The sequence below is a fragment of the Symphalangus syndactylus genome, chromosome 21, assembly GCF_028878055.3.
Source record: "Symphalangus syndactylus isolate Jambi chromosome 21, NHGRI_mSymSyn1-v2.1_pri, whole genome shotgun sequence".
Classification (NCBI taxonomy): domain Eukaryota; kingdom Metazoa; phylum Chordata; class Mammalia; order Primates; family Hylobatidae; genus Symphalangus; species Symphalangus syndactylus.
In genome coordinates, this window is record NC_072443.2 from 45,536,417 (window position 1) to 45,562,595 (window position 26,179).

Sequence of the window (26,179 nt, forward strand, 5' to 3'; positions counted from 1 at the left end):
TTTGTGGGTAACCCGACCTTTCTCTCTGGCTGCCCTTAACATTTTTTCCTTCATTTCCACTTTGGTGAATCTGACAATTATGTGTCTTGGAGTTGCCCTTCTCGAGGAGTATCTTTGTGGCGTTCTCTGTATTTCCTGAATCTGAATGCTGGCCTGCCTTGCTAGATTGGGGAAGTTCTCCTGGATAATATCTTGCAGAGTGTTTTCCAACTTGGTTCCATTCTCCCCATCATTTTCAGGTACACCAATCAGACGTAGGTTTGGTCTTTTCACATAGTCCCAAATTTCTTGGAGGCTTTGTTCATTTCTTTTTATTCTTTTTTCTCTAAACTTCCCTTCTCTCTTCATTTCATTCATTTCATCTTCTATCAGCGATACCCTTTCTTCCAGTTGATCGCATCTGCTACTCAGGCTTCTGCATTCTTCGCGTAGTTCTCGAAACTTGGCTTTCAGTTCCATCATCTCCTTGAAGCCCTTCTCTCCATTGGTTATTCTAGTTATCCATTCTTCTAATTTTTTTTCAAAGTTTTTAACTTCTTTGCTATTGTTTTGAATTTCCTCTCGTAGCTCAGAGTAGTTTGATCGTCTGAAGCCTTCTTCTCTCAACTCATCAAAGTCATCCTCCATCCAGCTTTGTTCCGTTGCTGGTGAGGAACTGCGTTCCTTTGGAGGAGGAGAGGTGCTCTGTTTTTTAGAGTTTCCAGTTTTTTTGGTCTGTTTTTTCCCCATCTTTGTGGTTTTGTCTACTTTTTGTCTTCGATGATGGTGATGTACAGATGGGTTTTTGGTGTGGATGTCCTTTCTGTTTGTTAATTTTCCTTCTACCAGACAAGACCCTCAGCTGCAGGTCTGTTGGAGTTTACTAGAGGTCCACTCCAGACCCTGCTTGGCTGGGTGTCAGCACCGGTGGCTGCAGAACAGCGGATTTTCGTGAGACCACAAATTCAGCTGTCTGATAGTTCCTCTGAAAGTTTTGTCTCAGAAGAGTACCCGGTTGAATGAGGTGTCAGTCTGTCCCACTGGGGGGGTGCCTCCCAGTTAGGCTGCTCAGGGGTGAGGGACCCACTTTAGGAGGCAGTCTGTCCGTTCTCAGATCACAAGCTGCGTGCTGGGAGAACCACGTCAGACAGGGACATTTAAGGCTGTGGAGGTTCTCGCTGAGTTTTTGGTTGTCTGTGCCCTGCCCCCAGAGGTGGAGCCTACAGAGGCAGGCGGGCCTCCTTGAGCTGTGGTGGGCTCCACCCAGTTCGAGCTTCCTGGCTGCTTTGTTTACCTAAGCAAGCCTGGGCAATGGCGGGCGCCCCTCCCCCAGCCTCGTTGCCGCCTTGCAGCGTGATCTCAGACTGCTGTGCTAGCAATCAGCGAGACTCCGTGGGCATAGGACCCTCCGAGCCAGGTGCGGGACACAATCTCCTAGTGTGCCGTTTTCCAGGCCCGTTGGAAAAGCGCAGTATTAGGACGGGACTGACCCGATATTCCAGGTGCCGTCTGTTTTCCCTTTCTTTGACTAGGAAAGGGAACTCCCTGACCCCTTGCGCTTCCCGAGTGAGGCAATGCCTCGCCCTGCTTCGGCTCGCGCACAGTGCGCTTCACCGACTGTCCTGAACCCACTGTTAGGCACTCCCTAGTGAGATGAAACCGGTACCTCAAGCAGAAATGCAGAAATCACCCGTCTTCTGTGTCGCTGGGGCTGGGAGCTGGAGACCGGAGCTGTTCCTATTCGGCCATCTTGGCCGGAAATTGTTCGTTTCTTTTTATTCTTTTTTCTCTAAACTTCCCTTCTCGCTTCATTTCATTTATTTCATCTTCCATCAGTGATACCCTTTCTTCCAGTTGATCGCATCAGCTACCGAGGCTTCTGCAATCTTTGCATAGTTCTCAAAACTTGGCTTTCAGCTCCATCAGCTCCTTTAAGCCCTTCTCTGCATTGGTTATTCTAGTTATCCATTTGTCTAATTTTTTTTCAAAGTTTTTAACTTCTTTGCCATTGTTTTGAATTTCCTCCCATAGCTCGGAGTAGTTTGATCATCCGAAGCCTTCTTCTCTCAACTCATCAAAGTCATTCTCCGTCCAGCTTTGTTCCGTTGCTGGTGAGGAACTGCATTCCTTTGAAGGAGGAGAGGTGCTCTGCTTTTTAGAGTTTCCAGTTTTTCTGCTCTGTTTTTTCCCCATCTTTGTGGTTTTATCTACTTTTGGTCTTTGATGATGGTGATGTACAGATGGGTTTTTGGTGTGGATGTCCTTTCTGTTTGTTAGTTTTCCTTTTACCAGACAGGACCCTCAGCTGCAGGTCTGTTGGAGTTTGCTAGAGGTCCACTCCAGACCCTGTTTGGCTGGGTGTCAGCAGCGGTGGCTGCAGAACAGCGGATTTTCGTGAGACCGCAAATCAGCTGTCTGATAGTTCCTCTGGAAGTTTTGTCTCAGAGGATTACCTGGCCAAGTGAGGTGTCAGTCTGTCCATACTGGGGGCTGCCTCCCAGTTAGGCTGCTTGGGGGTCAGGGACCCACTTTAGGAGGCAGTCTGCCTGTTCTCAGATCTCCAGCTGCGTGCTGGGAGAACCACTACTCTCTTCAAAGCTGTCAGACAGGGACATTTAAGTCTGCAGAGGTTCCTGCTGACTTTTTGTTTGTCTGTGCCTTGCCCCCAGAGGTGGAGCCTACAGAGGCAGGCAGGCCTCCTTGAGCTGTGGTGGGCTCCACCCAGTTCGAGCTTCCTGGCTGCTTTGTTTACCTAAGCAAGCCTGGGCAATGGCGGGCGCCCCTCCCCCAGCCTCGTTGCCACCTTGCTGTTTGATCTCCGACTGCTGTGCTAGCAATCAGTGAGACTCCATGGGCATAGGACCCTCCGAGCCAGGTGCGGGACACAATCTCCTGGTGTGCCGTTTTCCAAGCCCATTGGAAAAGCGCAGCATTAGGGTGGGACTGACCTGATTTTCCAGGTGCCGTCTGTTACCCCTTTCTTTGACTAGGAAAGGGAACTCCCTGACCCCTTGCACTTCCCGAGTGAGGCAATGCCTCGCCCTGCTTCGGCTCGCGCACAGTGCGCTGCACCAACTGTCCTGCACCCACTGTTTGGCACTCCCTAGTGAGATGAACCTGGTACCTCAAATGGAAATGCAGAAATCACCAGTCTTCTGTGTCGCTCACGCTGGGAGCTGTAGACTGGAGCTGTTCCGCTTAAAACTTAACAGTAAAAAATTAACCCAATTAGAAAACGGACAAAAGACATGAACAGATATTTCAACAAAGAGGATATATGGATGTCAAATACACACATTAAAAAGACGTTCGGCCATTATGCAGAGTGGTTTTGCAGTTTCTTAAAAAACAAAACATTCACTTATCATATGAGCTAGCATTTGTACTCCTGGGCAATTATCCCAAAGAAATGAAAACGTAGGTCCACACAAAAACCTATACACAAATGTTCATAGTAGTAGTATTAGAATAGCTAAAAATTAAAAACAATATGCATGTCCTTCAACAGGTGAATACAGTGGTATATTCATAATATGAAACATTATTTATACTAAAAAGAATGAACTATTGATACATACAATAAAACTGATGGATCTCAAGGGCATTATGGCACATGAAAAAAGCCAATTTCAAAGGGTTATATACTGCAAGATTCCACTTAGAAAACATTCTCAAAATGACAAAATTGAAAACAGATTAGTGGTTGCTAGGGGTTAAGGATGTGAGGAAGGTAGGGAAGGGAGGAACGTGACTATAAACTAGTAGCACAAAGGACGTATTTGTGGTGATGGAGTAGTTCTGTATTTTGGTTTTGGTGGTGCTAAAATATACATGTCACAAAATTGCATGGAACCACACACACAGATACTCAAATCAGTGCATGTAAAACTGGTGGAATCTGAATGTGGTCTGTGAATTGTACCAATGGCAGTTTCCTGGTTTTGATAGTGTGCTACAGTTATGTAAGATGTCATCACTGGAAGAAACTGGGTGAAGGATACATAGAACCTCTCTGCACTATTTTCCCAAATCTACAATTATTTCAAAATAAAAAGTTAAAATGAAAAGAGTTGAAAAGGAGGGATTATAGTACCTGAGCTGATGCAGCTCATGCTGCCAGGAGAGGTTTTCCTGCCTGAGCTCTTCTTGCATAATCTGAAATGTTTTTGTCTTATCTTGATACTCCTGAAGTTGAGCCTTCAGTGGACGTAACTCAGTGATCTCTTGATTAATCTGTAAGTATTGCTGCTGCAGATTCTTCAATTCCTTCAGCTTTAACCAAAGGGAAAGTAAAAGGATTATTTGTCACATCTCATTCATCTAACTGTAAGTCACTGGTAGCTCCCTACCAAGTAGTCAGACACCACAACATGAAACCAGCACCTAACAGTCCACTGATGACATATCACTGCAGCATAAGTCTCTAAAGTGGTGAAATACATGCAGCTAGGCTGGTGGAAATCACCCATGGAGCTGCCATCAAGGCTACAAGGTCTGACTATTCCTGCAACTTCCACTCCTTCCCCCGGCTCCTAAGGTCCTAAGTTCACTTTAGGGCTACAATTCTGACGTGGGGTAGACTTAAGAGACCTATAGCTTCACTGTGGGTGGTCACATCCTAAAACAAGAACTAGTCATGTGTCCTTGTTACGGTTCTTAACTTTCCTACAGGGCTATCAATCTTAACTGTAGCTTAGTGGATACTGATTATAAAGAAGGCAGTGCTGATCAGTGGTTAAGGACACTTAGGCTCTGGAGTTAGATATCCTACTACTTCTTGGACATGTGACCCAATGCATGTTCCTCATACTCTCTCTTTTTTTTTTTTTTTTTTTTTTTGAGAGGCAGTCTTGCTCTGTCGCCCGGGCTAATTTTCCTCATCTATTAAATGAAGATAATTATAGTACTTTTTTTCATAAGAATATGAGAAGTAAACGAGCAAATTAATGCACTTCACACATAAAGTTAGTGATGATGACAGACTTGCCTTTAATTAACAACACTGCCTACTTACATTTCAGATATATTTTCAACTTCTTTATTTCCAATACCCATTAAAAGCTTAGTAAGGGAGAAATAATGTCAGGACATCTGGGCAAAGATGGGGGTCTTGTTCACACACCTCTTTCACCCACTTAGAAACATTGCTAAAGCTAAAATAATAGCATTTTTTAAAGCACAAAACACAAGAACAGGAAAAACAATAGAGGAATCAGCAGCAATAAAATTAATTTTGGAAGCTGAAAAGCAGATGAGTAAGTGGTAACTGACTTAACAGATCTGAGAAAACAGAATCTAAAGCTGGCAGTAAGAAATCCAAGAATCAGTAGAACTTACTCTGCAGAATCTTCAAAAGGCTCAGGAATTAACAGCATCAGGTACCTCTGGAAAATATGGTGATGGGGGTGGGAGGGAGGTGATAGCTGAGATAAGGAGGTCTAGATGAAAGCTGCTTAAGAAGCAATTTCTTTTAATTTTTTTTTTTTTTTTTTGGAGAGACGGAGTCTCAGTATGTTGCTGAGGCTGGTCTCAAATGATCCTTCCACCTTGGCCTCCCAAAGTGCTGGGATTACAGGTGTGAGCCACTGTGCCTGGCCAGAAAACAACTTCATCTATAGATACTCTCCTCAGCTCCACACTTTCTGTTACCCCAACAGACAACTAATTTTATTCTCTCGAGAGGTAAAAGAAGTGTCTGTGGACTATGGCACGTGACGCACAGCTGCAGGTAAGGGTATTGTTCCAAATAGAGTGAATGCATGCTTCCTGAGTGCTTGAAGCCTTTTCCCTACTGAGCTTGAAGGGTGCTGGTAAAAGTCCTTTTCCCTCCGCAAAGGAAATGAGAAGTCTTCTCTTGAAAATCTGACCAGCCCAAGAGAAACTAAAGATACTGAGATAAGGGCTACCAATAAGCTCAGTAAGATCATCATGCAATGAAACTCCATTGGTAAGTCCTACTCACAAGCTTTTAGACCCTCCCCTTAAACATGAAGAGTACATCGAGGATTAACCTTCACCTGAAGAATGGCTAACATTAAGGAAGGGAAGAAAACCAACTAGAGAAGGTAATTTAGAAGAGATTACCAGGGGAGAAAATGTAATGTACTCAAAGATTTAAGAGATAACATTGTAAATAAGAAACACTATAGCATAAATTAAAAATTATAAAGAGAAACTCATTATAAGAAAATGTCAAAAAACAAAAGTACCACCACTAGCCTTAGAAAGAGAAGAAAATCTACCAGCCGGGTGCGGTGGCTCATGCCTGTAATCCCAGCACTTTGGGAGGCTGAGGCGGGCAGATCATGAGGTCAAGAGATCGAAACCATCCTGGCCAACATGGTGAAACCCTGTCTCTATTAAAAATATAAAAATTAGCTGGGCGTGGTGGCAGGCGCCTGTAGTCCTAGCTACTCAGGAGGCTGAGGCAGGAGAATTGCTTGAACCCGGGAGGCAGAGGTTGCAGTGAGCTGAGATCATGCCACTGCACTCCAGCCTGGGTGACAGAGCGAGATGCCATCTCAAAAAAAAAAAAAAAGAGAAAATCTAGCTATGAGACAAAAAAAAAAACCTTAGAAATTAAGAATATAATGGCAAAAATGAAAAAAATTTTGGAATCAAAAGATGAAGGTGTGAAAATCTTCCAGAAATACAGCAAAAAAAAAAAGAGAAAAGGTAAGAAAATTAGAGAAGCAATCAAGAAGGTCTTACATCTAAATAACAAAAATTTCAGAAATAAGACAACAGAGAAAAAGGATAGAGGAAAATGGTAAAAAAAAAAATTCAATGAAATTTCCAAAAAGCTACTAGTATGATTTCTTAGATTCAAAGGACTAGTTAGCATGATGAAGAAAAAGACCTATACCAAATTATACTATCAAAAAATTTCAGAATAGGGGAGAAAGGGAGGGAAGGTGGGGTGAGGGGAAGGGAAGTGAGAAACAGATCACATACAAAGGATCAGGAATCAGAATAGCTTTAGACTTGTAAACCACGTATAAGCTAAAAAGCAATAAACCAATGTCTTCACAATTTTGAAGGGAAATTATTTTCAGCCTAGAATTTTATATCCAGCAAAACTATCAATCAGATAAGAGAGATATAAAGACATTTTCAATAAATTTACCTTCCAGGTATCATTTCTTAGGGAGTTACTGAATGACTTATTCCAAGAAAAAGATGGCACAAAACCAAGAAAAGGAATACATAGAATAGACAAAATAGGAGATCTAATATAGGAGAAAGGTGAAAGGAAATATTCTGGGATAGAAAGGGTATCCTAGGAGTACAGGGCCACTGGTTGATATAGGAGCAAATCAGGTACTCCAGGAGAGTTTTCTTCCTGAAGAAGAAATTGATGGGAATAAACATCTTGAAAGGAGATGTGGACAAATGGCAGTAAATCTGAGGTTAAATTACATTAAGTACAAAGAAAACTAAGTAACAACAATAACAAAAACTGTTATTAATCTGGGAAAAACAGAAAGACTCAGGAAAATAAAAGTAACATGTCTCTAATGCTCTAGTAGCATTTGTAGTCATAAAAATGTAACTCTGAATTGATTTAACCAAAATTAAAAATTAAATTACATCAAGAAAATGGGGAAGGGGTTTGTATTAAAATGTGCGCACACTGGCCGGGTGCAGTGGCTCACGCCTGTAATCCCAACACTTTGGGAGGCCGAGGCAGGTGGATCACAAGGTCAAAAGATTGAGACATCCTGGCCAACATGGTGAAACCCCATCTCTACTAAAAATACAAAAATTAGCTGGGCAAGGTGGCACGCACCTGTAGTCCCAGCTACTCAGGAGGCTGAGGCAGAAGAATCGCTTGAACCCGAGAGGCAGAGGTTGCAGTGAACTGTCGTGCCACTGCACTCCAGCCTGGTGACAGAACGAGACTCTGTTTCAAAATAAATAAATAAATAAATAGAAAGTGGATACACTAACAAGGTTTACTGTGAAAGCAGGGAGAGTACAGCGAGCTAAACCCTGTTAGTGTAAAGAAAGTCAATAGTTGATGCAACAAAGAGCCAAAAATGCAATATAAGCATGATATTTAGATACAGAGGAAATACTGAAAGAATAAGCTAAAAGGGTTGAAAGCAAATTGCCCCAGAAGAAATGGGGTTGAGGTAGTGCTGCTCTTAGCTCTTCCCACCAAACATTGTAGAATTTAGTGACTAATTAAATATGTGCCATATAACTTTATTTTTAACCCAAACCCCAAAATATATTTTTGTTTTGATTTAAGGCAAAAACATATTCCTTTATGCAATACACTCACTCCTAGTCTAGATACTAGACTAGAGATATCCTAGAATGGATCATCAGAAAGCTATGTGCCTGGGACTGCATTTTAGCTCCTTGGAGTGGTAGTTTTAGTGAACTGGACATAATTCTTTTGTTCTGCACTTACATTAAGGGACAGCTAAATAAAAACCCTAAAAAACACATTATGATATTTACCGTAGAGAAGTAATGGATGTTTCACAACTGCATAGTGTTCTTTTTATGGGAACACAGAAGAAATTTCTTACAGGCCTCAATACTTAAAGACTATTCTTGTCTTGAGTAGGTGATTTTTCTTTCTCCTTTTCTCCTAGACTATAAATACTACAGTTCATGCATGTGGTTTTCATTCCCTCTTTCGGATGGCTAATAGAAACCTCAGAGCAAACTATGGATCCCTCTTTCTAACACAGTACAGGATATGGTGACTTCCCCTTGGGACACTAACCTTACTCCTGGTTTAATCTTTTTCTAGCCTATCCTCTTTTTCTCCTCCTTCTCAGTCCCTTTTATTTTATCTTGAAAAACTGTTTATATCTTTATATGCTACCCCAAGTCATTTTCAGAATCAGGAGAGTATAGATAAATACAGGCACCCCCTAGAGATATGACATCTGCTTAGTCAATTCTATGCTAAAGATGTACAAATAAGTATAAGACATGACACTTACCAAGAGTTTGCAATCTAATTGGGGAAATACAAAATTGTGTATAGAAATTAAACACACACACACACACACACACACAATAAGGCAATATGGGACAAATGATAAGTAAAGTACTAGGGAAGTACAAAGGCAAAAGAAAATCAGGCAATCATGAAATGTAAGAAGAGGATTTGAGCTCTGGAATGACCTTTAAATAGTGGGAAATAGATACTTAAAAAAGGAAAGCAATTGGGAGAATATTTTGGCTGCAGATGATAATATGGGTAAGTAGGAAGTACCAGGTGTGATTATTGCATACTGAGTAGATCAGTTTGGTGTGAATGAAGGGTATCCGTAGGGAGCAGTAAAAGGGAATGCTGGAAAGGTATGAATAAATTACAGGGTCTTGGCCGGGTACGGTGGCTCACGCCTGTAATTCCAGCACTTTGGGAGCCGAGGCAGGTGGATCACTTGAGACCAGGAGTTTAAGACCAGCCTGGCCAATGTAGTGAAACCCCATCTCTGCTAAAAATACAAAAATTAGCTAGGCATGGTGGCGCATGCCTGTAGTCCCAGCTACTTTGGAGGCTGAGGCAGGAGAATTGCTTGAACCTGGGAGGCGGAGGTTGCAGTGAGCCAAGATTGCACCACTGCACTCCAGCCTGGGTGAGAGAGCAAGACTCCATCTCAAAAAAAAAAAAAAAAAAAAAAAAGAAAAAGAAAAAAAGGGTCTTAAATGCCAGACTAAAGGCGGTTTGAATACTAAGTCTATTCTAGAGATAGTACAACTTTTAAGTATGTTTGAGTAGTGCAGTAATAAAGTAGAGTTTCAGAAAGACTTATATGGCCATGGTCTGAAAATACTGGTGAGATGATAACCTGGAAGCAATATTATTACAACAGTTTAAGGGTAAAGTGTTAGAGCTTATCTTAGGATGTTGAAGATGGAAAATAAAAATATTTGAGGCACATTGTGAATAAAGGAGTGATGCATCTTGATGGTTAAATAAAATAAAATCACAGTTATGAGCCTTTGGGAACAGAATAATATGACTGTGAATTACAGAAACACGAAAATAAAAAAGTTGGCTTGGCTGTAACTATCCAGCAGACAAAAATGTGCGAAGTTTAGTGCCTAGTGTTTATAACAGATAAGAATAATAAAGCAATTCACTGAATTAAACATAGTTAGCTAATTCAGAATCTATCCTAACAGTTCCATGAAAAAAGATTTTGACTTAGAAGATAATCAATACCAGCATATCATAAATTACAGCTTTGAGGCACATACCATCCTGATGAATAAAACCTTTTGCATTTATGTTCTGAAAAGACAGACAAAAGGCCAAGCTCCCGGGGCAAAGTCAGCTAAACTCAAATTATTTAAAAAATATAAACAAGTATGCGTATGTTGGAAGTCAAAACCATAATTGAACAGAGGGGCTTTGTTCAGATTACAAAAGGGGAAAGACTGTCTATAAATATAGGATATTAAGTGAGATAGGAATGAACACAATTACCTACAATGAAAAGAAAAAACTCACTCTACAGTTAGGGGAAATAATCTTTTCACTAGAGCTAATCTTAAAAATCAGAATTTTCAGATTCTGGGTATGGGTCACATTTCAAAATGGAAAGCCTAGCCTTTCAAAACTCCATTTATTTCCTATTTGGCCTATTTTCCTACAAATACAAAGCCTTGATAGAGTTAACAGACTATCATGAAAGTGAAGACAGTAATGTTGCAAAGTAGAATCCCCTAACAAGCCAAGAGTAGTGGCTCATGCCTGTAATCCCAGCTACTTGGGAGGCTGAGGCAGGAGGACTGCTTGAGCCTAGGAGCAGTAGAATCCCGACAACCTGGCTTGGCTCATACAGTTCCAGTTTTTGCCCCTGAATCTTGGGAGACCTGGATTAAACTCCTGGCTCCTACTAAAAGCTGTCAAATGTCAGCATTAGGAAGCCTCTTTAGCTTTTTCTCCCATTGGAAATGTTGGGTATTAAAAGGAAGTGGGTAAATGGTTCAGCTTGCAAATAAAACTTTACTAAAAAGTCATTTAAACTTATTTAAAGAAACTCTTTTTACATTACTTTTTTAAATTTTTGACAAATTAGGGTTGAGCTACCCATGAGATGAACTAAGTCCTTTCTGTTCCAAATTCTACCAGATAATCTATTGCTAAAGTGTAAGCAAGCCACTAAGTGACCCTTATACTTCACTGTAAGAAGGCACTAAGTGGTCCTTTTACTTTCTTTCAGTTAAGCTATGACAAATTCTGGAAACATTTACATGTGTCTTTGTGTATATAAAATACATAAAACAGCTCTCCACCTCTTAGTCCTTTAATAACCAATGGAGAGTTCTGTGCCAAGGAAATTTCTGATTTTTTTTCTAATGGTATTGGCAGGTTTAGCAATTTAAATCATGTTTCTGTGTTTCTCTAAGACCAAACAGAACCTGTGGGATACATAATACTTCCCCTGAGTGCCCAGATAATATGTATAAGAATGTGTTTATCCTTTTCTATAAAAATAAATTTAAAGAAAGGTTCAAAAACTCATAAACAGATCAGAAAGAAAGAACTAGCTACTCACTAGTCTGTCTCTGTCATTTTGGAGTGAAGACATAGCTTTTTTTAAACTCTGTACTTCAGCCAGGCTGGTGGAAGGCTGAGCTGCAGACCTCTGCTTCCCTTCCTCTGACTTTCGAAATTTCTCCAGCTCATTCCACAGGTGATCTCTCTCATTCTGTAGACTGGCCATAGCCTTGGAAAAGGACTGCACTTGGTTATAAGAATCTTCTAGTTGTGAGGACAAGTGAAGCAGTTGCTCATCTTTGGATAGGAGCTGTTGGTTAAGTTTCTCAAGGTGAGACAAGCTGTTCTCCTCAGTGGAGTTCCTTGAAAAGGCGGTTTCAGAAAGAAGAGCATCTCTCTCTCTGTTTAAGAGTCCCTGTTCTTTCAACTGTGCCAATTCCTTCAGACTGGCATCATATTTCCTTTTCAGTTCATCAAGTTCCTCATTGGCATGATCTCTACTATTTTGCAAGGAACTCATAGACCTTCCAAAAGACTGAATTTGTGCTGTGAGACCTTTATTTTCTTTGGTGACCATGAGTAATTTCTGTTCCATCTCCACCAGATCTCTTGCTAGCTCTGCCACTCTCTCTTCTGCTGTTTCAGTTTCATTTCTCATTATCCCTGCATCATGATGAAGATGCTTTAATTCTTTCTTCAGTTTATCTTCAATTTCACCTATCTTCTTGGCAGCTTCCTTTTGAACACAAAACAATTCTTCTTCCAGTTCTGTAATTCTCTTTTGAGAGGAGGAAAGCAAAGCACTTAACCTCTGTACCTCTTCTTCTTTTACTTTTAACTGGGCATTATAGAGTCCTAAAGTACCTTCTTCTTGCAAGGCTGTTACTTGTCTTGTTAGCTGGGATATAGATACTTTCAAACTCTCAATCTCTTTAGATAAATCTCGTTTCTCTTCTTGTAGGGCATTAAAGGACCTCTGCAGATCCTCATTTGCTTCCTCAGATTCCTTCAGCTTTTCTTCTAATGTAGCATATTTATTTTTCAGCTCCTTATTTTGCTGAAGTTGAACTTCAAGAAGCTGCTTTTGTTGGCTGTCCTTTATTGATATCACTTGGTTCAAGTCTTCTCTGTATTGGATCAGTTCTGCATCTAGCTTGGCATTCTCAGAATTGAGATCATCCATATGACTTCTCAAGCCTCGTATTTCTTCTTTAAGCTTATTATTCTCAGCAGCAGCCTCTTGGATGAGTTGGTCTTTTTCCAAGATTACAAAGAGATGTCGCTCTTCCAGCTGTTGATAGTCACCCACTATGCGGTCTCGATCATTTTGGAGAGAAGACATGGATTTAACAAAGGAATCCAACTGTGCCTGTTGCCGAATGTTTTCCTTTTTGATGGTTTTCAGTGTTTCCATAAGCTGATTGGTTTTATCAACAGCCTTTTTGTTCTCCTCTTCTAAAACAATATTCTCCTCTTCCTCCTGGGACAGCAGGTTTTCCAGCTCTTTAATTTCTTTATCATGTTGCTGACGCAGTTCAGCAACAGCTACTTGGATTGCCTCTTCCTTGCCAGAAAGCAGGCTTATGATCTTTTGCTCTTTCATATTTATTTCTTCATGCAGCCTACTGGTCAGTTCTCTGGAGGCCTGAAGATCAGTCTCCAGTTGTTCATAACTGAACTTAGAATTTTGAATATCAGCCTCTTGCTGCCTTATGATCCCTTCCAAGTTTTCTTTTTGTTCCTTACATTTTTCTAAAGAGTTACTTAAATCAGTCAACTTGTCTTTGAGAATCTTAAGTTCTGATTCCAACTTAGCTAATTCATTCTGAGAATTGTGGTATAGGTGGCGTGTCTCTTCTAGCTGGGATGAAAGTTCTTTGTTTTCCCCCTGTAGAGTATCACAGACCTTCTGCTGAAGCTGGACCTCTGTCTGGGCCTTGGACTCCCAAATCTGCTTGTCATGTTCAAGCCTGAAACAGAGAAGGTCATTAGTTACAGATTTCAAGAAAAAAACTATGTTTCCCAAGGAACAAATACTGTAACAGGTACTCAACAGATTTACAAATGAATTAACATTCATAACAGGTGTTAAATGTTTTACTGAAGAGGTATTAATTCTCTGCACCTACATGTTTATCTACTGAGTGCTATGTATTAAAGGTATATCACACCTAAGGGTTCATATATTTAAGTCATAAACTCCAAAATATGTCACTTATTTTAGTGACATGGTTTTCAACACTGAAAAGTAACATTTTCTCCTATTTTATTCTACTTTGCTCCAGACAAGCTAATGTTTGGCTTCTCTAAGGGATAATCTTGATATGAAAGACAGTGAGGAAATCTATTTTAGAACAGAAGGGTCCTATTAGAAGTAAGGAATACAAAGGATGAGAGACATAGTTCTAGAGCTTAAAAAGTGATAGAAAATTGAAATTTGAGAAAATATAACTCTAAGAGGTATACGCAGTATGAATTAATGTGGACTAAAGGAAGAAGAAAAGATGAGACTAGGCAGTTAATTTGAGAGTACTGTGGTAAAAATCCAGGCAAGAGTAGTTGAAATGGAAATGAAAAGAAATACAGAGGCCAGGTGCAATGGCTCATGCCTGTAATCCCAGCACTTTGGAAGGCCGAGGTGGGTGGATCACCTGAGGTCAGGAGTTCGAGACCAGCCTGGCCAACATGGTGAAACCCCGTCTCTACTAAAAATACAAAAAATTAGCTGGGTGTGTTGGTAGGCTCCTATAATCCCAGCTACTCGGGAGGCTGAGGCAGGAGAATTGCTTGAACCCAGGAGGCAGAGGTTGCAGTGAGCCAAAATCGCGCCATTGCACTCCAGCCTGGGTGACAAGAGCAAGACTCCATCTTAAACAAAACAAAACAAAACAAAACAGAAGTACAGAAATCTCTCAATAGAAAGATGGGAAGAGAAGATGTGAACTTTTCATGTTCATGAAGTTGTAGCAGGATTGTTGTTTGCCAAAAAAAGTCAGAAGTGAGAGAGAATATATCTTCCATGGAAATTTATGCCAAAATTAGTCCCACTGTCTAAAAGGAAACAGAAACAGTTTAGAGACCTTCTTTGCTTCCAGTTACCTCTGGAGGAGGAAAAATTCACTACTCATTTACCTGGAAATGTTAATCTTTAATTCCTCCATATGGATGGACATCTGTCTAAGTTGATCCTTTAGAACACTGCAATTCTCGTCTTTGAGTCTAATTTCTTCTTCTTTGGTTTGAATCGCATCACTAAACTTCCTCTCCCATTTCTTAGCTTCATCTATCACCCTGTCGCGATCATCCTGGAGGGAAGACATGCTCTTAGTAAAGGCTGCAAGCTGGGCCACAGTACTGTCCAAGTTTTCCTGAAGTTGCTGAACTTCCTTGTCTTTCTTGTTCAAAGTAACCTGAATCTCTCCGATTGTCTCTTCCAAATGGACTTTTTCTCTGCGCAAAGCATCCAGTTTCTCTTGCATATTCTTCTTCTCCTTCAGGTGCTTCTCTTCTGCCTGCTCCAGTCTTCGCTCAAGATCTTCATCCTTTTGTTTCATCTGGCTTTTAACTGATTCTTTATTTGACTGAAGTTCCTTTTTCAACTTGAGATTGTCTGCTAGGACCCTTGCTGCTTCACTTTGAGTGTCATCTAGCAGGACTTTGAAGCTAGCTAATTCTGCTTGTGCCTTTTTGCGGTGTTCAACTGCTTGAGCCAGATTTTCTTTGGTTATTTCCAAATCTTTTTGAGATTCAGTTTGAACAAATTCTAGAGCTTTAACAGTTCTCTCCAGAGCACTAATTTTCTCTTGATACCTGATGCAGTCCTTCTGTAGCTGCTTTACTTCTTGTTGTTTTTCTTTTAACAGTTCCTGAAGTTCCTTTGCATGGCTTTTATTTCCAGGTTCTTTCTGAACACCTTGTATTTTCTCCAAATATTCCTTTCGTATTTCTGATTCCACCTTAGTTTTTTCCTTGACTAACTGCTGCTTTTCTTCTTCCAATTCACTCACACACTTTTTAAGGTTCTTCATTTCAGATTCCAATAGCTCATTTTTTATTTGGGCATCTGTAACATCCTGACAGTAATTCCCAATGCTTCCATTAAGTTCTGCTAATTGATTCATAAGCCTCTCTTCCAAATCATCTTTCTCTTCTTCTGCTGTCTCCTTTAGTTTGGTAACTCTGGAGAGTTCTTCTTGGATTTGCTGATTTAACAGGTTCATTTTGGTTACTTCTTCCTGAAGCATTTTTAGTTCACCATCCTTTGTTGATATCTGACTCAGTAAGGCATTTTTCTCATTTTCTAAAGTCTGTCTAAATTCCTTGTTTTTCTGCTTCTCCTCCTCTAATCCAGCAATTCTTTCTTTGAGCTGATCAATCTGCGGTAGGTAGTTATTAATTTCATCATGTGAGCTGAAATCCTCACTTACAGCAGGGTTGGCACTGTTCGCTGATGGAACCGATTCTGAACATGCAGGTCTTGTGCTCATACTCAGAGAGTCTTGCTCTTCAGTCTCACCTGGTATAGACTGTGTTGCCTCCTCAGTGACATTCGTTTGGTTATCATGTTTCTCGGTGGCCTCTAGGTTAGCTTGTTTAGATACATTACCTTCTATTTGATGCTTTAAATCTTGAACCTCTTCACTTAGAGAGTCTTTCTCAGACATTAAAGACTCAAACTTCTTAGAAAGGGTTTCATACTCCATTTTGACCCTTTCAAGTTCTTCTTTCATGCTGGCATTGGAAGAAAGAAGTGTTTCCATACACTCTTTAGCTGTATCTCCTGCAGGGTGCACCTCTGCCCTAAGCCGGTCATTCTCTTCTTCCAGCTCTAGGATTTTCTGCTGTTTAGATTTAGCAAACTTTCTCATCTTTTCTTTCATTTCCTCCATTTCTTGCTCAGCTTCCTGCAACTGCTTTTCTGTCTCCTTCTTGTTTGCCTCTGTGCTTCTTAACTTGCCATACAGTTCTTGTTTCTCTTGCCTCACAGCTTCCACCACGTGCTGAATCCTTTCTGCTTCATTACTAACATTCTCATAGGACTGCAGAAGAATTTCATACTCTTTTTGTAGCTCCTTGTGTTTCTCTTGCCACTCAGTACTTTCTGCAATCTTAGAACATTTCAAAGATTCAATTTCCTTCACTAACTTTTCCTTGTCTTCAGTAAGACCCTCTAGAGCTAGTTTTAGACTTTCACAGGAGCCACTGAGACTTTGATTTTCCAGTAAAGATCTGTCCATTTCTGTAATGAGTTTGTCTCTTTCTTCTTGAAGAAGAGCTAACCTTCCTAAGACTGTATCTTTTTCTTTATTTTGAGCAGAAACTTGGCTTTCCACATCTGCCAGAGACTTGGTGAGATGTTCAATGGTACTTCTGGCCAAAGACAATTCCTCTTGGAGACTTTTGTTTTCTTTTAGTGCTTCTTTTCGAGAAATAAGGGCAGCTTGCAGTTTCCTTTGTATTTGTTGCTTTGCTCTGCTTTCTTCTCCAATCTCTTCTGGTTTTTGCTTCATTTCACAAAGTTCCACCTGTAGCTGCTTTATCCTCTCATCATGCTCTTTGGCTTGCATTTCTAGCTGTGTATGCAGAGCCTTAATTAAATCTTCTTGTTCTATTATCTCTGTCTGTATTTTAGTGAGAGCTGCTTCTTTTTCACTAAGTTGTCCAGAAAGGTAGCTAACGTCTTCTTCCTTTTTGCTTATGAGTTTTTGCAGTTCATCTAGTTCAGGTTGCAATTCTCTTGGATGTTCTAGGCCAGCAATTTGTAGTTGGCTGCTTTCCAATTTCTGCTGCAGGCTTTCTGCACGGACTTCAGCTTCATGGGATGCTGTCTTTAGACTCTCGATTTCTAAACTCTGTTTATTTATCTGCTCTTGTAACTGAAATACCTCTTCTGATTTTTTAGTAAGCTCACTTGTTGTAGAACTAACTTTCAATTCTAACTCTACTTTCTCAGCCTCTATTTCCTTCAGCTGGGCCTTAATCTGGGCAACAGAAGTTCCGCCCTGCAGAGCACTTGCATCTTCAGAATGAGAAGGCCAGTCTGGGCACAAGTTGGACTCTAAAACAGGTTGAGTGTGATGCTGTTCTGTGGCTTTGAATAGAGGTTCTTCTAAACTTGGAGTGGGAGAGCACGATTCCTGCTGCTCTGTGCTTGGGAGTTTTCTGTCTATGGATTCTCTTACTTGAATCTGGAGTTGCCTTAACTGGTCTCCAATATTCTCATTTTCCTTGCTTTGCTCATCAAACTGTTCTTGCAAGCGATTATAGTCATCTTTCTGTTGCTTTAGCTCCCCCCTGAGATGTCTTTCTTTCTCCTGTGCCTTTTTAAGAATTGCCTTGCGGGAGGTTAAGGCTTCCTGCAGCTTCTTTTGAAGTTGCTCCTTTTCTTTTTCAAGGGCCAGTATCTTTTCTTCTATTTCTGGTTTCCAGTGTTCACTACTACCTGTACAAGGTGGACTTATCACCACTGTTTCCTTTACAAGTGCTATGGAGTCCCCATCACTTGCATCCGTGTTACTTGTGGTTAACTTCTGGATAATTGCTTGGTTTTCACTGATTTCTGCTTGGAGCAAATCTATTTGGTTTGTTTTATCTTGCAAGGTCTGATTCATCTGTTTGACCAGAGCCTGTAATTGCTCTTCAGCTGCCATCTTTTCTTCCAAATTCTTCCTTATATGCTCTAGTTCCACTTCTTTCTCAGATATTGTCTGTTTTAAATAAATTTCTATTTCTTGGCACTTAGAAGTCACACATTTTTCTGAGTATTCTTTGTTTTCTTTATCTTCTTCTACTTCTCCCCTCTCACTCTCACCGAGTGGGATTTCTTTCTTAGATTCATCTTTCAAGTTGGCTAATTCCTCTTCCAATCTACTGACTCTTTGCAGAAGCTCCTTTCTGTTAATAAGAGCTGCCTGGAGCTTTCTCTTTCTTTGCTCATTTTCTTTCTTCAGAAGGTCAAATTCATGCTGAAGTTCTTCCTTACTTATTTGTCCTGCTGGGCTCATCTCATCATAATTTTGTTTAAGGCCAGAAGCAACTTCATTATCTTCTTCCACCTGCTCTTTTTTTGCTTCCTCAGCTCTGGATAATAAATTTAGCTGTTCTTTAAGACTCTTAATTTCAACCCCAAGAGAAAACTTCTCTTCATTAAGCTGAACCATTTTCTCAGTCATACTAAAGCTGATTTCTGTCACTTGTTGATCCTTCTCCTCGATGGTTTGTTGGAGGGTTTCCACATCTCTCTTTTTCTCTAGTAAGAGCTGATCCATTTTTGCTATTTCAAGTTCCTTCTGTGAAAGAGCCTGGGACAGTTCTTCCACCTTACTTGAGATATGCCTCACACGTTCTGCCCCCTCAAGCACTTCACTTTCCTTATTTTGCAGCTGGCTTTGCAGGCTTCTTATCAGGGTACTCTGCTCAGAAAACTGAAGCTGCACAGCATCCAGTTCATTCTGTAAAACTTCAATTTTCACATCTTTAGATTTGGCTTCTATGCTGAGACTATGGATCTGTTCAGTGAGCAGGTTGTCATGGGCAGTTTGGCTTTCATAATCAAGTCTTCTTTGCCTTTCTGCTTCTGCAAGGTTCATTTCCAGTTGCTTTACCTGAGCCCTCAATTCTGTTACTATGCTAAGTTCCTTCACCTGAGAGAGAAGCCGGTCTCTTTCTTCAGACAAAGCAGTGAATGCACTGCTGTTGTTGTCAGCATTTTTCTTAAACTCCTCAATCAACTGGTTTAGGTTGCTAATTTCCTTAGCCTTCTCATCTAAATTTTTCTCATAGATTTCTTGTGCTTTATGAAAGTTTAGCTCAAGCTCCAAAATTTGACTTTTTAACCTTTCCAACTCATCCTGACGACACTGACCAATATCTGGTACAGCAGAAAGGGATTTATCACCATCCTGCTTTGTTGATTTCAATTCTACTCCAGCATCATTTAAAGATATTTCCTCAGATGTTCTATTTTGATGTTCAGTGCTCGCCTGTTCTTTTTCAACTGCTGGAAGACTGCTTTCTTCATTTGGCATTAAGGGAAAATCTTGCCCTGTATCTTCAAGAAATACTTTCATTTTAATTGGAGCTATTCCCTCACCCTCCATGTGTTTCATTTCTTTCTGGTCAAAGACCTCATGATCTCCTTCCTCAGCCCTTTTTCCCTGGAGCTGTAATTTAAGAAATGCAATTTCCTCTTGAGCTTCTTTCATTTCCAACAATAAAACTGATAATTCTTTATGTTTCTGAGAAAATGTGTTTTCTAGAACATCTTGTACATTTTCTTCAGCAGAAGAGCTCCTCTTGTTGGCAATATCAACAATGCTGATCTATTTTTAAAAAAGAAAAAAACAGCTGTAATCAAATGTTTTATAACATTAAAAAAATAGCCCAACTAAAAACTTATATTTCATCTTCTAAAACTTCAGACTTTTTGGTCAAAACCTTCTTTGTACCATAACACTGCTAAATCCTTTTAAAATCAGTTTGTATCTCCCAACTGGACCTCCAAGGGCACTCTGCCAATCCCGCACTGAAGTCAAGCCCTATTCATAAGACCTAAGGAAATCTGGAATTCATTTTCTAGATATTCCTTACATAAGAAGCTTTTTTTCAGAATAAAACTCCTAATTGATTTTTTTTAAAAAGTAAGCAGATACTTTTGTTAGGAAGCCACATTATTCCTCAAGGGCATGTATGATTCTATCACTGACTTACTGATTAGAAAAACACAGCTAACTAAACACAATGCAGCTAACGATACTCTTAAATCAACAGAATGATACTAAGCAACCATACACTTCTTATAGTAATTTTCAGATTATTAAAAGGATCATTCTCCAAAGATCCCTTTTTATTTAATCTTAGTAAAACTGTGCCAATCTTATCTAATCTCTTCACTGAGAAACTTTTCTGAGATGAACAAAGAAGTTGAGATAGATGATAATCCAGTATAAAAAATGGGTTATCAAATCCCAAATTAGTAGCTACTGTATTTATGTTGCTTTAGAACAATGAATTCTAATATTCAGAAACAAGTAACAATAAATGAGATATAATAACCATTATGAATCTCTTTAATAGATCTTACTCTGTAGGTAATGTACTTCTCTGGCAACACTAGAAAATTATAGATGTGTTTTCATATGAAGCTACCTTCTCTTAATTTAGTTCATGTTCTGGTTATATTAAGAACACATCACTTACCTCACTGACTTCTCTATCTGCCTCCCCAGTTCTATTCTGAGCCTCCAGGAGAGTAATCTGAGAAGACAGTTTTTCTGAAAGTCACAAAATAAATATCTTTAGAAGATATATGTGGAGTGTGTGAAAAAACAGGATTGCATGTGAAGCTATTTGAATTGCATGAAATAATTTTTTAAAAAATAAAATAGTTTGGGAGAGGAGAAAGCCTTATTAAAATAAAGAAGTGGCAAGAGGATATGATTACATGAGATATAAGATAGAACAGTACTAGGTGATGATAACGAACCTGAGTGAAGTATACTAAATAGTGGAAGGTTTGAAAGGAGAAGGAGGCCAGGATGCAGGACATAAAGCAGCTATTTCTGTGGCATAATCTGGAACTTCTAGGACAATACATATAATTTATCCATAATCCTACTATGTTTGTAATATATATTTTGCATTAATATAGCACTTACAATGTTCTTCAATGTTCATAAAGATATCAAATTTTAGCACTAAAAGGGAGCTATCCTATCTCCTCAATGATCATATAAGAAAACAAAGAAATGACATGACCCGAAAGGTTACGCAGCTAGTTCAGGGAGCTGGGATTAGAATCCAAGTCTTTGGAGTTTTAACCCAAGTTCTGTGACAATGTGTATATATTGAGCATCGATATCAATATCCTCAAGAAGCTTATATTCTTTCTGAGAAGATAAAACAGATACACCAAAGGAAAAAATATATATATATTTTTTACACTGTATCCAAATGTCTTAATGTGACCTGTAGGAACCCTCATGCTTTGACCCTACTAATTCTCCAACCTCCTCTTCTTGTATTGCCCCCTTTTTGTTCACTCTGCTCCAAAAACACTGGTCTGTTTTCTCTTCTGCAAACTTATCAAGTTCATTCACACCTGAGAACATTTGTACTGCTTTTTTCTCTGCCTGGAATGCTCTTTGCTTAGCCTCTTTGCATGGCTATCCCCTTTTCATCATTCAGGTTTAAAGTCCTCGGAAAGGCCTACTCTCACTACTCCAATTCTGCGTTCTTCTTCTCCAAGGCATAGTTGAAATACCCTGTTTTATTTTTAGCCTAATACTTATCATTCTCTGAAATTTTCTTATGTGTATAAACAGGTTTGTAGTCTGTCTTCACCTCCAATATGTTCATAGCTATATCCCCAGCAACTAGAATAGTGCCTGGCACATAGGAAAGGCACCATAAATGAGACAAGGGAATTCAAGACAGTATATATGTTCAGACATTTCACAAGATTACTTGAAAAAGGAGTACAGTGGTAGAAATGTCAGTGCAAAAGGTGAGTTGAAAACAACATGACATACAAGGTAAAAGTAATCTATGAGGCCAGACACAAAAACCAATACAGAAAACCTTAAGGTCAGTGATCCCTGTAGGAAGAGGAATGGAATCCATATAATACCTCCAAACCATGTGAAGCCACATGGACAGGATACAGACTGTTTGCAAAACTGCAAAATAAGCATCATGGATAAGGTCTCAAAGAAGTGCTCTGAATGGGTTAAATAATGAGCTGAATTTGTGGTGTTCTTTACTTATTAGAAATAGTGGGAATCGTCTAATACAAGTGCATAAGCTTCCATTTAGATCTAAGTGGAAAACTGTCAAATAGTTAAGTTAGAAATACTGGCTCTAGAGTTTAATAAAAGTTTTACAACCTTTACTTGCTATTCATTCTCACTCCTAGATGATAAAGTGTAGTAGTCAGTTAAAGATGAATTAGATCAATAAAGCATTAACGACATGCTACTAAATCCATAAAGTCTACATGAAGCATATGATAAGTGGAAGGAGACACGTCTTCATTCTCACTAACTGTTCACACACAATCCAATAGGATAAAATGCTAAGTTCAGTTCAATCCAGCAAAACTTTATTCAGTAGCCATTATTTGCCAGGTAGTATACTAGTTTTGGGTAAAGCAAAGACGGAAAAAAAAAATGGCCCCTGCCCTTGAAGAGCTTATATTTAAACTCTGAAGAGCTTATAATATGGTAAAAAAGACAAACATATAAACAGATCATTTTAATACAATGTTAAAAGTATACAAGGATGTTATGGAAGCACAAAAAAAATCATTTAACCCAACTTTTGGGGACCAATACCAAATTCCTGAAAAAGATAATGTGCTAGTCGAGGCCGGAAAGATGAGTAAGAATCATCCAGACTAAAGGAAAGGAGCAGGATTCTAAGCAGGGTACAGCACGAGCATAAACCACTCACTCACAACATAGTTTCTACCTTTAAACCTTTATACTGATGTCTGTTACCTCATCCCACAAATTTATTACCAGAATGTCCTTTCTTTCTTCATTTTACCTATTTTAAAAATCATCTTATTAAGGTCCTGTTCAAGCCATACTTCCTGTAGGATACAATGACCATTCCAAAATGATTATGAGTTATAAAGAAATCCTGCAGCATGTATAGTCCATATTGCAAAATGTTATACTTATGTAAACACTGATACTATGCTCTAATTGTTTAATGTGTATTATCTTTGATAGTTACCAGCTCTATTATCTAAATCTTTATTATCATGGAATCAGAGAATTCTACATGTTATACATAATTAGTGATAAAAGTAGAGGCACTTGTGGGATAAGAAGACAGAGAATTATGGTTTTCTTTTATACATACCATTCTCAGCTTTCAGCTCCTCCAGCTCTATAGAACTAAGGAGCAAGGCTCCCTTTTCATTCTCTAGTTCTACCACTCTCTTCTGCAAAGAAGCAATATTCTCCTCAGTGACTGCCTAAATTGTAGAAAGACAACAAATTAATGATTCTCCAGCAGAAAATTCTCACACTAATGCCCAGATAGCCTCCAGCATTTTTGTCTTCTAGTTCTCCAGCCATGAAAATACTTTAAAAATAACATCTACTTATCTGCCTAGGCAATCTTTGAAGAAAAGTGTTTTATTTAAAGATTTAGAAAAAGTATTTCACACAAATATCAAGTTCATTGGCTTTTAAATTTAAGATTGAAGCCTGGATTACAAAGATAGAAATCCCAAGTCTATAGCATAAGAAAGAACATTTTCAGGTTCACAAAAAAATAGTATTAAAAGATTAGATTAATGCCACCAAGTAACATGGTCTCTCCCCTGAAGGAGAATGAACATGAAGAGAGGTTTCACAAAGAGGAATAGAGGCAAAGGAATATGTACCTCTTAAGAAAGGAAGAAGATTTATAAAATTTTTTTTGTTTTCCAAGTATAATAAAAATTCCCTTGGCTTAATTTATACATCCAGAATTTTTGGTTTTCCTAAGGATAGGCATATATCTAATTATGCCACATCTTTAGTTTTATGTCTTTATATATATTTTTTTATTCTCCATGGATATTATTCTATAAAATTTTCATTCAGTTGTAGAATTTTTAAGCCATGAGGGTCTTTACAGCATACTTGACCCCAAAATCTTCATTTGATGTTTAAAATAAATAGCAAGGTATGAATTTAGGGTTTTTATGGCTTTTACCTTAAGGGAAGTTCCCAGTTTGCAGTATACAGGGCAAGTAAAATTCCAATAGAATAGCCACAGATATTTCTGGCTTGAAGAATGAGAAAAGTTTGGGACAAACATAGATGCCAGGATGTGAGGAGGGAGATCGGAGAGAAGAAAAAGAGTTAGGAAGGAGGAGCCCTGAATTCTGTGTATAAACTTAGCTGAAATTTCTGGCTGAACAATGGCACAATGTATTTGTTGGACTGACTTAAAGCAGCCCAGCTAAGGCAAAAATAACTGAACTGAGTTTTGATGCCTCTCTATCATAGGCCGGAGTTTGGGGTTTGAGTCCAACTTACTGTCAGATAAAAAGTAATTGAAATTTTAGAAATAATAAAGTAGAATCTTGAGAACAAAACACAACATCCAGAATTCAAAACAAAACCATTTACACATGAAGAAATAGGAAAGTGTGACCCATTCTCAAGGAAAAAAAAAACGTAATCAACAGATTCTAGCCATAAAATGATGCAGATTTTGTAAGTAGCAAACAAGAATTTTAATAAAGAAGCTATTACATCTATGCTTAGGATATAAATGAATATGCTCATAATGAATGAGAAGAAAAGAAATCTTAGTAGGAACAAAAAAAATAATAATGAACCAGTTTGAAATTCTAGAACTAATAAACATAATATCTGAAATGAAAATTTTAATGTGATAGGCTTAACAGTAGAGTATAGACGACAGAAGAAAGTCTTGGTGAATTGAAGATGATAAATCAACTGAAATTATTCAATCTGAAGACCGAAGAATAAAAAAAATTGAAAAAAAAATGAATACAACAACCTCAGGGACATGTGGGAAAATATTAAAAGGTTCAATATACGTGTAATTGGAGTACCAGAAGAGACGAGGGACAGAACGGGAAGAAAAAAATATTTTAAGAAATGGCCAAAAATTTCTCAAACATAACGTTATATATGTAAGAAACTCAACAAAAGCAAGCAAGAAAATGACAAAGAAAACTATAACTAAGTACATCATAGACAAGGATAAAAGGAAAGTCTTAAAATCTCCATGGAAAAATGATACTTTACGTATAAAGGAACAATAATTCGAATGACTACTGACCAATTGTTAGGGAAAAAATATAGGCCAGAAGAGGGAAACACCTTCTTTAAAGTACTGAAAGAAAGGCTGGATGGACATAGTGGCTCACGCCTATAATCCCAGCAGTTTGGAAGGGCGAGGCAGGTGGATCATCTGAGATTGGGAGTTCAAGACCAGCTTGACCAACACAGAGAAACTCCATCTCTACTAAAATACAAAATTAGCCAGGCATGGTGACTCATGCCTGTAATCCCAGCTACTCAGGAGGCTGAGGCAGGCGAATTGCTTGAACCCAGGAGGCACAGGTTGTGGTGAGCTGAGTATTGCACCCCAGCCTGGGTGACAAGAGTGAAACGCCATCTCAAAAAAAAAAAAAAGTTCAGAAAGAAAAATTGTCAATCCAGAATTATAATATCCAGTAGCAAATATCATTCAAGAATAAAAGTAAAATAAAATAAAGACATTTTTAGATAAGAAAAAAACTAAGAAAATTTTTTCACAGACAGACCTATACTATAATATTATGGGTTGTTGTAGAGGCTGAAGAAAATGGTATCAAATAGATATCTGATCATCAGAGAGGAAAGGGCATTACAAATAGTAAATATGTGGATAAATGTTTTTTTAATTTTTTTATTTTTTATTTTAATTTTTTATCAATTTTTTTGCACACAAAACAATAAACATTTTCTAAAAATACATACAAACAAAAAGACGCATATCAAATATATTAGGAAGGTTGCACATGGGAAGACGGGGAATAGAAATGGGGAGTGGGAATTAAAGAAAATAAATGAGAGAGGGACTTTGTATGCATCAATGATAATAACTCAATCCTCTATTTGACAAAGAAGAAGAAGGAAGAGGAAGAAAAAGAAAGTGGGATAAAGGATCAGAAAGGGAGGAAAATAGAAAAAATTAGAGTATGACTCCAGG

At 38.8% G+C, this 26,179-nt stretch overlaps 1 protein-coding gene across 19 annotated transcripts in view; it reads right to left on the bottom strand.

Annotated features, from left to right (window-relative positions):
* The window catches only part of GOLGB1 (golgin B1), a 97,962-nt gene that overhangs the window by 26,114 nt on the left and 45,669 nt on the right, over window positions 1-26,179 (bottom strand). For all 19 annotated transcript variants that reach the window (XM_055259030.2, XM_055259034.2, XM_055259033.2 and 16 more), the window contains 5 exons: window positions 23,321-23,435; window positions 20,654-20,727; window positions 14,588-19,776; window positions 11,514-13,425; window positions 4,073-4,251 (listed from right to left, as the gene is read on the bottom strand). In XM_055259030.2, the coding sequence (XP_055115005.1) occupies window positions 4,073-4,251; window positions 11,514-13,425; window positions 14,588-19,776; window positions 20,654-20,727; window positions 23,321-23,435 (7,469 nt within the window). The remainder of the gene's footprint in view (window positions 1-4,072; window positions 4,252-11,513; window positions 13,426-14,587; window positions 19,777-20,653; window positions 20,728-23,320; window positions 23,436-26,179) is intronic.